Genomic DNA, 15,511 nt, shown 5'->3' with positions numbered 1-15,511 from the left:
GAGAGAGAGAGAGAGAGAGAGAGAGAGAGAGAGAGAGGAGTGTCATTACCTTGGTCTTGCACTTGACTTTTGGAGGTTCATGCGGATAAATATGGGAAACTTGGAAAGAAAATAGAAATGCACCCCCTCTGAAACAGTAGAAGATATGTCAAACTAACCAATGCCAAGGTTATTACTAACGAAATTGTACAAGTTAATAAGCCCGATACACATTTTCTGGGCAGTCAATATTAAATACAGTCGAATAAACTTCATCAAAATAAAAGGAACTGCGAATGATTGGTAACTTACAAGTAATATCCTTCATCTGGTCGAATAGTGATTTCAAAGTTCATCAGGTCATCCTTGCCATTAGGGAAAGAGATAATACATGTCGCAGGTAAGTTCAGCTCACTAATGTCTACAAAATTGAATTTTGAAGATTAAACTCTTGATTAACATTACAAACAATAGCCAACAGAAATCAGAAAATGTTTCTTGAACACCTATAACACATCTGGAGGCATATCTAGACAGAAGATGAAAACTTCCAGATGAACAGTTAAGAAATTCTCTTACCCTTGATTTATACACCTAGAACTTGTAAATATGCAGCCTTAAAATGTACATTAAAAATCAGACTGTAATTATCATGTTGTGTTCACGTGCTTAACATGCTCAATCATTGTATATCCTGGTTCGCGCCAAGAGGTACTTAACAAAAAAACAATGTGTTCAACCAAAAATGTTACATAACTCGTTTTGTCTGCTCCTCACACTATCTCATTCCATGTTGCAAGATGAGATGACTCAATGGTCTAGGGATACCTAAGATATACCAGAAGACGTGAAATTACCTACAAAGAACATAGGATAATAACTACATGATAATCACAAATGCGCACATTTTCTCCATGCTTAAATTTAAATATCAACAGCCAAGCAAAACTTTATGCTCCTTTAATCAGAAGAGATCAATAGTAAAAGATGACCATAGCATTTCCAATTGATATCTATACGAGTTGTACTAGACTCCGTATTTCACACAATAGAAGACTTACGTATTTAACAGTATGCATAGATGTCCAAAAGAAAGTGGTGCAGCTACTAATCACCAGATTAGTCTGACATCTGTGATCCCCAAAATTGCTAGTATCCATTCCAGATGTCTCCAAATTCCAGATAGATGAACATTTTACAAATCCAGAGGTTAAAATCTCCAAATATTGTAGCCCAAATCATCAGCCCCAAATACACAACAAAGTATATTGCAGCAGTCCAAATTTCAAAATCCAATTTCCCACATTCCTACACCCACCCTTTAAAACTAAGTCCAATCTAATTCAGCTATATCAATGATTCAAAAATATGATTTCATTATGTAGTAACAAGGCATGAAATATCTTGGTCCCCTAGGTGAACTTTGCACTTCATCATTTGGTCTATCCCCCATAGTAGTAGTCCTTTGAAAATGAAATACAGGTTTCTAAGTGCAATTCATTACTCAAAATCCACTTTAATTAGTGAATCATTTAGTTTAGAGGTATTTGAAATTTTTCAATGACTCCTCGTACATGTGCTTGCTGCGTGTCAGCTTACTAAGTTATTACACTTGGAACTTATCCGAAAGCCTGATGATAGTACCCTCTCAAGAAGTTGACAATCCAAAAAGTAGCTACAGTAATGAATCAGAAGAAAAATCGATTTAAAAAGGAACAATTCCCTGAAATGTTTGTAGCGAACCTTTATGAAGACGTAACTCCCCAGCACTTTGCTTCTTCACATGGCCCTTTTCATTGGCATTCTCATTGAGTTCCTTTTGCTTCTCCTTTACTTTGAATAACTTAATCATGGTTCCTAGAATTAAAAAGTGATTAAGCATAATAACATGTTAGTAGTGGGTGATAACATTAAGAATACAGCAGAACCCTTTTACTGGAGAAAAGAAAAATGAAAACAAATATACCCAAAGGCTAATGAAAAAATAAATAAATAAAATAAAATGACTTAGTGAGTAGTCAGTTTAAGTCAGGCAGGAGGATGATATGATTAAGAAACACAAGATGCAGGCATCAAGTCAAGATTAACAGCCCTGCAACTTAGCTGCAGACTTGATCATTAGATAAGTTGCGAGAGAAGAAATGCTGCAAACCATCAATTCCAATGACACTCCCTCCACAATTTAGTTTGTTTAAAAGCTTCGGACATTGTTTCCAACACAATCAGGTGCTTGTTCATTCTCCTCCAACCCACCAATCCCTAAACTCTAAGCCTTGAAAATAAAAATAATATGAAAGGAAAAGGCATCACAGAGAAGTGAGAAGAGTTTGTCAACATTCAAATGTCTACACTCGTCTCATCAGTTTTTTAATCTGGATTTTTATCAAAATCTTCCACAGTTAAGTCCAATAATTCTACCCGATGGGATACCAAATAAAAAAGTAATTGTGATAAATACTTCAATCCTTTTCCATGGCTTCATAGGTTATTATAATAGGGAACTAAGAAAACCAATTAAATCATTTACTAGATATATTTGCCAATATCGTTCACCCTACGGTCGCAGACATCACGGAAGAATTATGTGATTATTCCACTACATTAAAAACCCTGCAGGAAAAATTGATGTTAACGCTGTAATCCAATTCTATATACTGATAGCCCACTGTCCATGAAGCACGCCTATCTCTTTGCAACTGATCATTTCATATAACTCTATTCCCTCTACTTAACCAAACAGGTAGAAAAAATTATCATAAGACTCAAAACAACTAAGCTTTCGAACTTCTTAATTACTCTCAATGCATTCCACATATTCGAAGTTGTTACAGCGGCCCTGAGTATAGACGAAGTAGCCGATCGCCTAAGGCTCCACTTTGATGAGGGCTCCAAATTATGTAAAGTTAATTAGTTGGTTGAAGAAAAATGAAAATGATATTTATGAAATTCTGAAAATAAAATTATCGTATGCAAACATAAGAAACTAATAAAAATTGAAAATATAAAAATCTTTAAATATATGTGGCAACAAATTTATCACTTACATTTATTTATCACAAACATTACTTTACCTATTTATAATTAAGTTGACATTTTACCTTCTAAACATTCATTTTCTTTTTTTAACCAAACAAAAGGTCTTTTTGTCTTTTCAAGTTTCATGTCCAACAATCACCCATCATTATTTTTTCAACCCAACAAGATATAAATTATTTTACTTTGAATTAAAATTTTGAAGATTCAATGCAATTTGGTTTGATCTCGCTGCTATTGTTACAGCTCTATAAGTTTCTTTCTTTCTCTTTTATCTTCAAAACATATACTACAGAATATATAGATTGTTATTACGTTGTTTTGTTTTAATCTTATGATAATAATATTTTTATATATTTGCTGAAAGTATTTTGAATTTAATAATTCTTTATTCTTGTTCATCCAGATACTTCTTATTTTAATTTAATTTTTTATAAATTAATATAAAATTAGAAGCTCATTTATATTTGATTATCATTTTCATTATTTTGTTACATTAACTTTTACAGTCACATTCTCCAATTTTGTACATCAATCACTCAAATGTATATTCAATTTTATTTGAAGTAGTTGTGGTGAGGAAATAATCATACAAATGAGCATACTCCTTTGTCATTGCTTTGTAATTCTGTTTGTCAAACTTTACTTGTAATTTGTATTGCTGGTTGAAATTTGACAATTTTGTTTATTTTCTTTTCAAATTTTGGGGCCTAGTTGTCTGTGTTAAATTTTTTATAATTATATTAAACCCCTATTTGGTATCAATTAAAATCTAGATTTTAATCTAAGTCAAAATTGACAATTAATTTTAACCAAATATTTTATGGGTTTCAAAACTTTAAATCCACATATTCTATCTACTTCTATTAAAATATACTAAAAAAATTGATTTTAAGGATTGTTTGAACCCCATTTTTATCAAAAAAATGCATTTTGAAATAATGTTACGGTAGAGAATGTGTGATTAAAAAATAAGGAAAAGTTTTGAGTTTGTGTATAATATTATTTTATTAAGAAATATATGGTTGAAATATTATCAAATCATTGTTGAATAATGTATTTTGATGAAAAATGGGATTCAAAAAAGGGCTTAATCTCCATCAAACAAGCTAAAATTCTATATAATTAAAGTCAAAATATAGCCCCAATTTGAAATTGGCATAAGGCCCAAAATATGCTCTGAACTGTTAAAGAGACTAAACAGTAATCCTAGCATCGAGACTCCGTAAAATAATGTGGATACCAAAACTCTCTTGGCAATCAGGATTCATAAAATTAATTTGGCAACAATCGTCTTCGCAAGGGACTAGAATCCCTGTCCAAAAAGCCCAAAGAGGATCCATAAAAATTAGGATGAAACTAATCGTATCCCCAACTCTAAGAAACAATCAAAGCAAAGCACAATTGCAGAGCGGATTACGTGCATAACTAATTCATACTCTAAGAAACCCATATCATAATTCAGTCAATTCAATAATGAGATAGAACAGCAACTTTACAAGAACAAGAAATCATATATTATAAAAACCAATAAAAGTGCAGATAAAGAGAGAGAGAGAGAGAGAGAAAAAAAAAAGGAGGAATTATAACGACCGTATCAATCAAGCGAATAAAACCTTGCCCATATTGCAAAACTAAAAAAATTATATTTGAATAAATGGCATAGAATACGAAAGAAATGTGCAGATTTCAAGATTGATGAATGTTCCATGTAAGAAAACGTGTATTTTCAGAATAACGACTATATGGATGAAGTAAAGAGAATTGAAAAGCTGCAAAAAAGAGCTTACCTGTTGAGGAGACGAAAGAAGCAAACGGTTCAAGAAAGGGGATCGAAGAGATCAAAATAGGTAATCTTGAATTGAAATGTTGGGCTTCTTAAAAGTGTCAAGACAATCAATCGCGACACGGGAGTTCCGACTCCTGCTCCATTGGACACGTGGCGTTCGCTAGTTTAAATTGACAACACGTTGGTCCCACTTTCGTGTTTGGAACACGTCGGTCGTGTTTCGCCGTCGTAAAAGTCGTGCAATTATCATATCGTGTATTTTTGAACTTGTAAGAGGACCTCCAATAATACCCTAAATTAGATCTAGCTCCCGTTTGAAATGGAATTAAAGTATAATAGGGGTGTTTATAATTGAGATTGTGATGAATTTTAAAAATCTTTCTAAATTTAGGTATTTTTAATTAAAATTTTATTGAATTTCATTAAAATTCAGGTATCCACAATTAAAATTTTAATAAAATTCAATGATTTCCTTTAAAATTTAGATATCTTCAATAAATAGTTGATTTATAAATATTTCATTAAATAGAAGGATTTTAAAAAGACTTTGATGGATTTTAAGCTTAAAAATACATATAATCAAATTTTTTGAAATTTCATCATATTTGACGAAATTCTAATGGAATTTATGGGAATCTATTCAAATTACAAAATTCGTTACGATTTATAATTTTTTAAAATTCATTAAAATCTTAATTAAGAACACCTTCGTAAGTTAAAATCAACAATTAATCTTAATCACATATTTTATGGATCCCACAACTTTTCAACCACGCATTTCATTAACTTTTATTAAAATTTATTAAAAATATAATTTTTATTCCCACCAAACTAGTGCCTAAATTGTGATTTAATATCTAAAGTGGTCGAAAACATCATTAGTGGAGAAATGCAACTGAAATATAAAGTGTATTTTTTGGATGGAAAACATAAGAAATATATAAAAATTTGCCTTATTTTAAGATCTATCCATGAGACTAAGAGACAAAAAACTATCAACTCACTTATATCCATTTTTTTTTTTAGATTTTTTCGTCAGAACATAATTTGAATTTAGACTCATCGAGATGTAGACGATGATGTAAAAATGACTTTAAATATATCAATTTATACTTAAACTTACACCATCTTTGGAGATGTTTTGAAATCTAAATTAATTTAAAGAAAATTGGAAAATAAAAGTCCGTGGGAAGTTATTTATTAATTTTTCCTATTGCGCTTCAATCAGACTATCGTCTGTACAAATCAAATAAAACCAATAAAATAATTTTAGAAGAAATAGAAATGAGCATACAAGATCTATTTCCCACCATTCAAGGGCGGATCTGGGGGTAGCTGCACTGGGCTAAGGCTTGGCCCAGATACCATTTTTTTTTTTTTTTTGTGTGTGTGTGTAAATTTTCTAGAAAAAAAATTATAGCTCGGTCCAAATTTAAAATTAGCCCACTATGTACCCACCAACTTAAATGGATCAACATTTAATCCAATTTTTATTACTAGCCCACACACCAAACGTTAAACCCATTCCATTCCAATCCAAAGTCCAAACCCACCTAATCGTTCATTCAAGGCCCGTTTGATTTTCATTTTTATCAAAATACATTTTTCTCTCTCTTTTTTTTAACCACACATTTTTTATTAAAATAATATTACACGTAAATCAAAAACTTTTATTTATTTTTCATCCACACATTTTCCATCAATCTATTATTCTAAAATTCATCTTTTCCAAAAAAATGGGTACCAAACACCCTCACATACCTCTCAATTCTCATTTTTCCGGGTTAATTATATGAATGGTCACTAAACTTTGCCCTATGTTACTACATAGTCATTGAACTTAAAAACGTAACTCAATGATCACTGAATTTCGCCAAGTGTTACTACTTCATAACCGAACTTTAAAATGTATCTCAATAATTATCAAACTTTGCACCGTATTACCAATCCGTCACTTAAATGGAAAAATCCGTTAAATCCAACTATTAAGATATATTTTTAAATTGAATTATTAAGCCATTATTTGAGTCTCATTATTTCAAAAAAAAAAGACATTCTTAAACAGTGATTTAACATAATTAAACCGCACATTCTTCAATAAAATAATATTATAAGTAATTCCAAAATTTTTTCTTATTTTTTAACTACATATTTCTCATCAATATACTATTCAAAAATTCATTTTATCCCTCAAAATGGGATCCTCTATGAAAGAAGAAATCAAAGAAAATGAAGGAAAAAAGAGGAAACATAAAATCAGAGACCTATAAATTAAATAAAAATAGAATTGTTGCTAATATTCATCCATCAAGGTGAAAAAGTACGTTTGATTTTTAGATCAACTGATATCAGTTCACCATATCTCAAACTCCGCATAAATAGATTGAAAGAGTAGTTGGAACACTTAGAGAAATTGACAAAGAAAAATTAAATAAAAGTACAAAAATTTTCGAATACTGCCAATGTAACTGAGGTCGATTTGATTTTTTAACTATGTTACTACTTAGTCACTAAACTTAAAAACGTAACTCAATGGTCACTGAATTTCGTCAAGTGTTACTATTTCATAATTGAACTTTAAAATGTATCTCAATGGTCATCGAACTCTGCACCGTGTTACCCATTCGTCACTGAAGTTGAAGCCGTTTATTGGACTTAACGGAATTTTACATTTAAATGATGGATGGATAACACGGTGCAGAGTTCGATGATCATTGAGATACATTTTAAAGTTTGATTATGAAGTAGTAACACTTGACGAAATTCAGTGACCATTGAGTTACGTTTTTAAATTCAGTGACTAAGTAGTAACATAGGGCAAAATCAGTGACCATTCATATAATTAACCCCATTTTTCCCATTGATCCTGGAAACGCCCAAGCCTTTGCAAGCCAAAAAATAGTACTGGCAAGTGTGGCAACCACGTTCTGATGTTCACAGTTCACACTCCGTTTCTTCGTCGTCCCCCGCACGGTCTGCAATACATATTTTTTAGGTATCGACGTATTGTGATTTTATGCACAATTTACAGAGACGTGTGCATCTCTTCCTTAAGGTGTTTGTTGAAATGACACATCATTCTCTTATTGCTTTTACGCATTATTGTTTTCGTTATTTAGTTTGAGATTGAGATTCATATCTAATGGGTTAGCCAGTTAGGTTATTTATGGTATCAATTATGATTAGGTTTTTTTTTTATGGTTTAGGATCGAAGGCCGATGTCTGTGATCTGAAATTGAAATACAAAAATTGTAAAACAGGAACTCAGAATGGAGCCAATGGACTATGGAGGCTGGTAGTGATTATATACAATATCTTGGAGTGTAGTTAGTGCCATTACATATGACTTAGTGCTTTATTAACCGTGGAAGAAAATTGCTTTTCTGACTACGTTTCATCTCAAACCAACAACATTTTGATTTGTGAGCACAAATAAGATCAAACACACACAATCACATTAATCTCTCTCTCTGTGGTCTCTGCCCAAGGGAAGTATTCTTCATGTCTTCAACCAACTTCCTAATTTGAGTTATAACTTACAGAAAATCAGCCCTCAATTCAATTTCAGAAGAAGCAACTACACTTGGAATAAATTTCTTTAACGCCTCAGGCCCAAGTGTTTGGCAACGAGATCCTGTCTCGAGTTGAGATGATAAGTCAGGCTCACTTGGTGGGGCTCTGAAGTTAGCAGCAGGATGGGGTTCTGAAGTTAGCTCTCCACAAGCATCGCTACATGAAATTTATGTTGTATACTTTATAAAAATTTGTGCATATATATTTTTAAATTTCAGTCCCCCCAATACGATTTTCTGGATTCGCCCCAGTCAGCATTATCACTCCACGGCACAAAAGCACTAAAAATATACAAAGGGGTCACACTAACTCTAAATTATAGAATCAATACGACAATATGTAGTCAAAATATATAATATTCACGTATAGTCGTCTCCTAATCTTTCAAAACCTTTTTTTAATATATACCGAATCATACATTCACACAATAAAATACTCTACACGTAAATCCAAAGTTTTTTTTAATTATTTTAACCATCAATTCTTCAAAAAAATCTCTATTAAAAACAATTTTNAATACTCTACACGTAAATCCAAAGTTTTTTTTAATTATTTTAACCATCAATTCTTCAAAAAAATCTCTATTAAAAACAATTTTCCCCTCAAAAAATGACCACCAAATAGGGGCTAAATTAAATCTTAATGTTAAATTTTATATTTTCCTTGTGTGATAAAGAATTTTGAGAATTGGTTCTTTGAAAAGTGTTTTTCAATAAGTGGTTAAAAAGTATGAAAAAATTATGAGAAAACGTGAAAAATGACCTTACTAAAAACTCCATAAATAAATTTAGAGTTTTGCAACAAAAATAGGGCATTGTCCTCCCAGGAAAAACAGGGCCTACGTGGCTCTCTTTGAGAATAATTGTTCATAAATTTAGTGCTCATTCCTCGTCTTCTCTCTCATAAATAAAGTAAATAATCCTAAAATTGGCATAGAACACTTTTAGTTGGGATAGAACGACGAAGTCCATCCGAACTATCCAATTAAGAATAAGAGGCGAACTATCCAATTAAGAGTAACAGGGGAGCTAAGCGTAAATTATCTCAAATAATCAAAATCAAATAAGGGCTAAACCAGTGTAATAAATAGAAATGTTTTAAAGATGGGTGACCATTGGGAAAATTTTCAAAGTTAAATAACCAAATATTAACAAGGGGTGAAGTTCAGTGACCACCGAAATAATTAACCTTCCAATCGATAGTCCTCTAATACTCCAACAAGTACACAGGTAGACTCCGTTTCAGATTTCATCCCCTAAACCCTCGCAAAAAACAATGGCAGGAAGAAAATTCACCGCCATTTCCTTGCTTATGCTGAATCTGCTCTCACTTTTGCCGCTCCTCACCATCTCCTTCTCCCATGATCAACCAACAGATCGTCGCATTTTAGTCCTTCTCGACGATCTAGCCCTCAAATCCTCGCATTCAATTTTCTTCACCTCATTACAGTCCCGTGGTTTCGACCTCGATTTTAAGCTAGCGGATGACCCTTCAATCGCTGTCAAGCGATATGGGCAGTACTTGTACGATGGGCTTATCCTCTTCTCGCCTTCCACTGACCGTAAGTCAATTGATTTCTTCTGTGTCAGTGTGCGTGGAATCTGGATCAAGTTGTGTTTTTTTTATAGGTTTTTGTTGTTTTGATTGTCAAAATATTTGTGTAGGGTTTGGAGGGTCGTTGGATTTGGAGGGGGTTTTGGATTTCGTTGACTCCGGGCATGACTTAATTTTGGCCGCGGATGTCAGTGCATCGGATTTGATCCGGAGTGTTGCTGCTGAATGTGGGGTAGATTTTGATGAGGTGAATTTAATTTATATTTCCTGTTTTGTTATGGTTTTTGAATGTGGAATTGCGGCAGGGAATTGGGTTGTTGGGATAGAAATTCTAAAAGATTAGTACAAGTTTAAACTTGTTAATTTCCAAATCCAATTGTAAGGCCATGCCAAAAAAATCGGTAGCTGTGATGCAGCTTGCATATCCCGAAAAATTCATGCTTCACAATTTTTGTTTCTTGTAGAAGATTTTTATAATTTTGGGCTCATAAATAAAAGATTATCTGCTCCGCTACCAGTTGACAATGATAACTTTTGTCATAATAAATGGTTAGGAGAACTTCACATTGAAAGATTTAGAAGTTTTTACAAATTTTCATTTTTATAATAAGCCAAAATAGTTAGCGCAAGCTATTCTTAAGTTAATTCAGTAATTCGTTTTAAGTTATCAGAGTCAAGTTATGGTTGTTAGTGTCTGGCTATCTTTAATGTCATCATTAAAGCATTAGCTCACTCCTCTATGAAATCTTTTATACCCTTCTTCTTTGGTTGTCGTATGATAAAGAATATAATTATTAATAACGTCACAATTGACTAAACATAGAATCTGTGAAGCTTATTCATAAATGGATGTATAGAAGAACTCTTTTTATATTATATTTATTCTCTGGTTCTTATGCTTTTTATCTTAGCATCCTCACGTTGTCTGTGACTGTTTTATTTAACAGGATCCCTCTGCTATGGTTATCGATCACATTGGATATGCTGTTTCACAAATTGAGGGAGACCACACACTAATAGCTGCTGATGATTTTGTTCAATCCGATATTATTTTGGGAAATGCAAAGATCGAGGTTATTTTTTAAGACAACATTTGATTTGTTCTATTGTTGCAGTACTATATGTTGGTTCATTAGTGCACATTGCCTGGTCTTATACTTGCTTTACATGCCTATTTGTATTTGTGCCCGTTACAATTCCAGATGTCTTTTTCTCAGAATGTAAAAATATTAACTGTAAAATGTTGTTTACATTGTTTGATAGTTGCATTAGTCTCAAGATTATTGAACTTTCCATGAAGAAAATATTTAACCAATGTCAAAAGTTGTGCCTTACACTTATTTAATTGCTTTCTATATATATGATACAGGCCCCTGTGCTTTTCAAAGGGACTGGGCATTCACTTAATCCAGACAATAGTTTGGTAATGTTGAAGATCGTGACTATTTTTTGCTTACTATCAACATTCATTCATGTTGTGATTAGACGTATATGTGGATTGACATATTTGGATGATGGTGGCTTTGCATTCATGACTTTTTCCTCTATGGGTTTCCATCCATTTTGTAGGTTCTGAAGGTTCTTTCAGCATCTTCTTCAGCATATTCAGCTAATCCAGCATCCAAGTTGTCAAACCCGCCGTCGCTTACTGGATCTGCTATCTCGTTAGTTTCAGTTGTGCAGGTTCATTATGTCCTGTTTGCTTTTAGTTGTTCCAACGTTGCCTTTCAGAAATGTCTGGTCATTGTTTGTGTCAGTGCATCATCCTTCCATGATGTGAAATCAGATGAGCCTTTGTTTCTTTTCTTATCAAAATGGCTAAGTTGCTTAAATGCACTTTTCTTAAGTTTAAGCAAGATTGAAATACTCTGGTTAGGCATATTTCAATATCACATTGGACCTACTCACCCACTTCAACTAATTTGTACGGACACATTTGCTTTTAACAATTCTATCTTCTGGATCTTTGTGGCAATTCCCTTTTTCATATTATGTTAGATTTGTGTGCTGATAAAGTCATATGTTGCTTATGTTATCCTATTGACTCACACACTGGATCGGGTGGTTGGGGTGGAGATGAGGCATGCTAGTCTCTGTTTTACTTTTGGATTTTGCTTCTATTTTCTCATTAATGGTATTATTCTAGTGACATCTACTCTATACATCACTTTCTAGCTTGATGTTGATACTCATAAATTACAGGCTAGAAACAATGCACGTATTATTATCTCTGGTTCTTTGGACTTGTTTGGCAACCGGTATGTAGTTTCTTTGCTATGATGGTTAGTTTTTAATGTGTATTTTTATTTCCTCTTGAAGGAAAATGAACTTAGCATTATCACTTCAAAAAATTTATGTTCTTACCATTAACATTGTGTTTCTTTGTGTGTAATAGATTGTTCAGATCAGGAGTGCAAAAGGCTGGGAGTTCATACAAGTTAGTGAAGCTTATCATTAATTTCTATATCAGTTCTTTTCTTCTCTGCACTAAGGCTATGTAAACTTGTTCTTCGATTCAAACTTACCTCATAAGATTTGGACTGAAATCAGCTGGTGAAATCTTGTTCCTTTAGACATGTTTTTTTAGGTCTTTTATTTTCTTAAGCTACTTTTTTGAGTGAAATCTAGTTAGATTCTATATTGTTTTCATGAGGTGGTGCAGACTATTATGCTATACCTTCCAGGAAAATGGGAGAATTATCATAAGATCAGAAGCTTACTGCATACTATCCTTGCCGATGTCTGCAATATAAAAATGAATTTCTATCAATCAATATTGACACAATAAAGGGACTAATTCTCATGCCACTGATTTTTGTAGTTAAATTTTACTAAATAAATTGTTTAAGAAACTGTGTAAATAAAATGCATGGTTCTTTGTTTGAAACACTATATCTTTATTGCGACTAGTGGATAATGTGTTTGAATTGCAACTAATGGAATTGTGAAATCATGCTGACAGATATGAGAAATCAGGCAATGAACAGTTTGTCACTGAACTTAGTAAATGGGTCTTCCACGAGAGGGGTCATCTGAAGGTAATCTATACGAGTCCCATACAGTATTATCATTGTTTATATCTTATTTGCATGCTAAGTTACGTTTCTATATCTACATATGTAGTTAATTAACTCGGGATTGATTCTCAGGCTGTCAATCTTAAGCACAACAAGGTTGGAGGAACAGATGAACCTTCAATGTATAGGATAAACGACGACCTGGTAATTCCACATATTTGATTATGACCTGCTTCGGAAATGAACATCATTGTGCCTGTCAGTCAGGAAAAAAGAATAAAATAAAATTTGCCTTTCGAACGTTGCACCCCCCATAGTCAAAAGAAAGAGCAAACAAAGATGAAAAAAGAACCTGCAAAAAATGAACTTCCATTTCCTTACAAGTTTGATATTCTTGTAGGAATTTTCTGTTGAAATCTATGAGTGGACTGGTGCTAGCTGGGTACCATATGTTGCAAATGACGTCCAAGTGCAGTTCTACATGATGAGCCCTTATGTCTTGAAAACCTTATCTACTGATCTGAAGGTTTCCTTTTTTGTTGACACATGCAAGAACTTATATTTTTATTTACATAGGTTCCTCGTTTCACTATTCATACATTCTTGTTCCAGGGACTCTATCACACTTCTTTTAAGATACCAGATGTTTATGGAGTTTTCCAGTTCAAAGTTGAGTATCAGAGGCTTGGATACACTAGTCTCTCACTTTCAAAGCAGGTAAGCCACCCAACCCACTTAGCCCCCGTTTGGCCCCCATTGAATTACATTTCATTTTTCTCTCTTATTTTCATCCATACAATCTTCCATAAAATAATATTACATGTAAATAGAAAAATTTTCCTTCTTTTTCAACCACTCATTTAAAAAAAATAAAAATAAAAAAAAAATAATAAAGGAAACTATTTCACCCATTTTCGTTTCAAAAAATGGGGACCAAACGGAGGCTTAATAAACAGTTCGAGAGAGAGAGAAGAAAAGAAAAATCGCACAATAGTTGTTTGAAAAGAAACAAATTACACATGCATGTACTCTTACATTTAAATGTGAATGGACATCTTTCTTTTGTTGGATGTTTTAAAATAATGGCAAAGAAGGGAACTGTGTATTTTGTACTCCCTTACAAAACCTCCATACCCTTTAAAAGTGAGTTTAAAGCCTATGTTCCTTGTATGTCTTATACGTGTAGCATCTGAAGATTTTGTGTCCTAAATCTTGTCAGTGCCTAGCCATTTAATTCAAAATGAACTGCAAGAAGAATCTGTAAATTGGTTCGAGACCCACCAACCTCCACGCCTCTACCAAAAAAAAAATAGTAAAATATGAAGAGGAGCATTAAAAGGAAGAAAGTACGAGTAAATAGCTTGAAAACTCTGGTTCTTAGATACAAGGTTTACGAGCAAACCAACATCCTGACAAAGCAAGCTAGGAGTAACTTGTTTTACTTTCTGAAATTTTGACTTTTTTTTTTCTTTTTTTTTTCTTTTTTTTTTTTTGCAGATTCCAGTGCGACCCTTCCGACACAATGAATATGAAAGATTTATAACAACAGCTTTTCCCTATTATGGAGCTTCATTTTCTATGGTAATATATCTCACTGAGTTTGAGCGTGTATTATATTTCCAAATTATACATCCAAAATCCTGCTTGCTTGTTAAAATATTTTTTTATTTTAATAATTCCACTCAACAACAACGTTTGACAAATTGCAGATGGCGGGATTTTTCATTTTCAGCATTGTGTACCTTTACAACAAGTAGGAACCTCGAATATTGCTTCGACTATGAGATAATTGTTGGACTCTATTTCCTGAAGTCTTGTTCCATTTCTGGGAAGATGATGAAGGATTTTTAACATTTACTTCTAGCAAAAGGTGTAAGCTACTTAGATATTTCAGAGCATAATTTTGATTGTACTAATCCTCCAACATCTGCTAGATATTCACTGATACTGTTGTAATGGCAGTTTCTTAGCTGAGTTAATGTATTTTACCGTTTTGGCACTTGTGTATATAATATGGTAAAGTTGTAGACTTTTAGACGCGGAAATACTGATTTAAGAATAGTTTTAATTCCCTTGTCAATTGTGGGTTTTCAGTTAATCATATAACATGGCTCGCACTTAGTGTGATCAACACCAAACACTGCTTTGTATTTAGATTTATGCTGTGCGTACACTTTGAGGAGGGCTCACAAATAATTTAGTAGGCGTGGGCATTCCTCCATGTGAGGGGGGTGTAAAGGATTGTGTACAGTGGAGATGTATGCATAGCGTAATCCTTGTATCTATTAGGTCTATTCATAATATTTATTCAAAATTGTGAGCTGACAAATTGTCTTCTGAATACCTTACAGAAATAAAAGAAATAAAATATGACGTCAAAGATATATTTCAACACTTTTTAACTCCAAAGAAGCTGCCAAATAACATTCAATGTTTAGTATAGCAATGTGCGGCGTCTAAAGAAGGGTTTATGAGACAAGTAACGTGTAAAGTGCGATCGATAATGACTACAAATAAAAGTGATAGGATTCAATTATTCTAATTTGTGAATTTAATTATGTTACTT

The 15,511-nt window shown here is 32.8% G+C and overlaps 2 protein-coding genes across 2 annotated transcripts in view; one reads left to right on the top strand and one right to left on the bottom strand.

Annotated features, from left to right (window-relative positions):
* LOC111383565 (probable NEDD8-conjugating enzyme Ubc12-like) overlaps positions 1-4,902 on the bottom strand; it is a 21,886-nt gene extending 16,984 nt beyond the window's left edge. Inside the window, exons 1-4 of the mRNA XM_023007680.1 lie at positions 4,803-4,902; positions 1,723-1,836; positions 292-400; positions 48-128 (exon numbers count right to left, since the gene is read on the bottom strand). Of these exons, the coding sequence (XP_022863448.1) occupies positions 48-128; positions 292-400; positions 1,723-1,831 (299 nt within the window). The 5' untranslated portion in view covers positions 1,832-1,836; positions 4,803-4,902. The remainder of the gene's footprint in view (positions 1-47; positions 129-291; positions 401-1,722; positions 1,837-4,802) is intronic.
* A 4,668-nt stretch (positions 4,903-9,570) lies between these two features.
* Positions 9,571-15,025, top strand: LOC111383559 (dolichyl-diphosphooligosaccharide--protein glycosyltransferase 48 kDa subunit-like). Its single transcript, XM_023007674.1, has 13 exons — positions 9,571-9,935; positions 10,039-10,175; positions 10,876-11,001; positions 11,298-11,351; positions 11,498-11,611; positions 12,131-12,186; positions 12,324-12,365; positions 12,891-12,966; positions 13,078-13,149; positions 13,346-13,471; positions 13,558-13,662; positions 14,443-14,526; positions 14,655-15,025. The coding sequence occupies exons 1-13, from the start codon at positions 9,650-9,652 to the stop codon at positions 14,700-14,702; spliced, it is 1,326 nt and encodes a 441-aa protein (XP_022863442.1). The 5' UTR covers positions 9,571-9,649; the 3' UTR covers positions 14,703-15,025.
* The last annotated feature ends 486 nt before the right edge of the window (positions 15,026-15,511 follow it).

Source organism: Olea europaea, unplaced genomic scaffold (assembly GCF_002742605.1).
Source record: "Olea europaea var. sylvestris unplaced genomic scaffold, O_europaea_v1 scaffold2716, whole genome shotgun sequence".
Taxonomy (NCBI): Eukaryota; Viridiplantae; Streptophyta; class Magnoliopsida; order Lamiales; family Oleaceae; genus Olea; species Olea europaea.
This window is presented reverse-complemented; position numbering and strand designations above follow the sequence as displayed.

Coding starts and splice junctions, on each gene's coding strand:
- LOC111383559 (XM_023007674.1), top strand. CDS start 9,650: ATGGCAGGAAGAAAATTCACCGCCATTTCCTTGCTTATGCTGAATCTG. Junction 9,936..10,038: donor CTTCTCGCCTTCCACTGACC/GTAAGTCAATTG, acceptor ATATTTGTGTAG/GGTTTGGAGGGTCGTTGGAT. Junction 12,967..13,077: donor ACGAGAGGGGTCATCTGAAG/GTAATCTATACG, acceptor ATTGATTCTCAG/GCTGTCAATCTTAAGCACAA.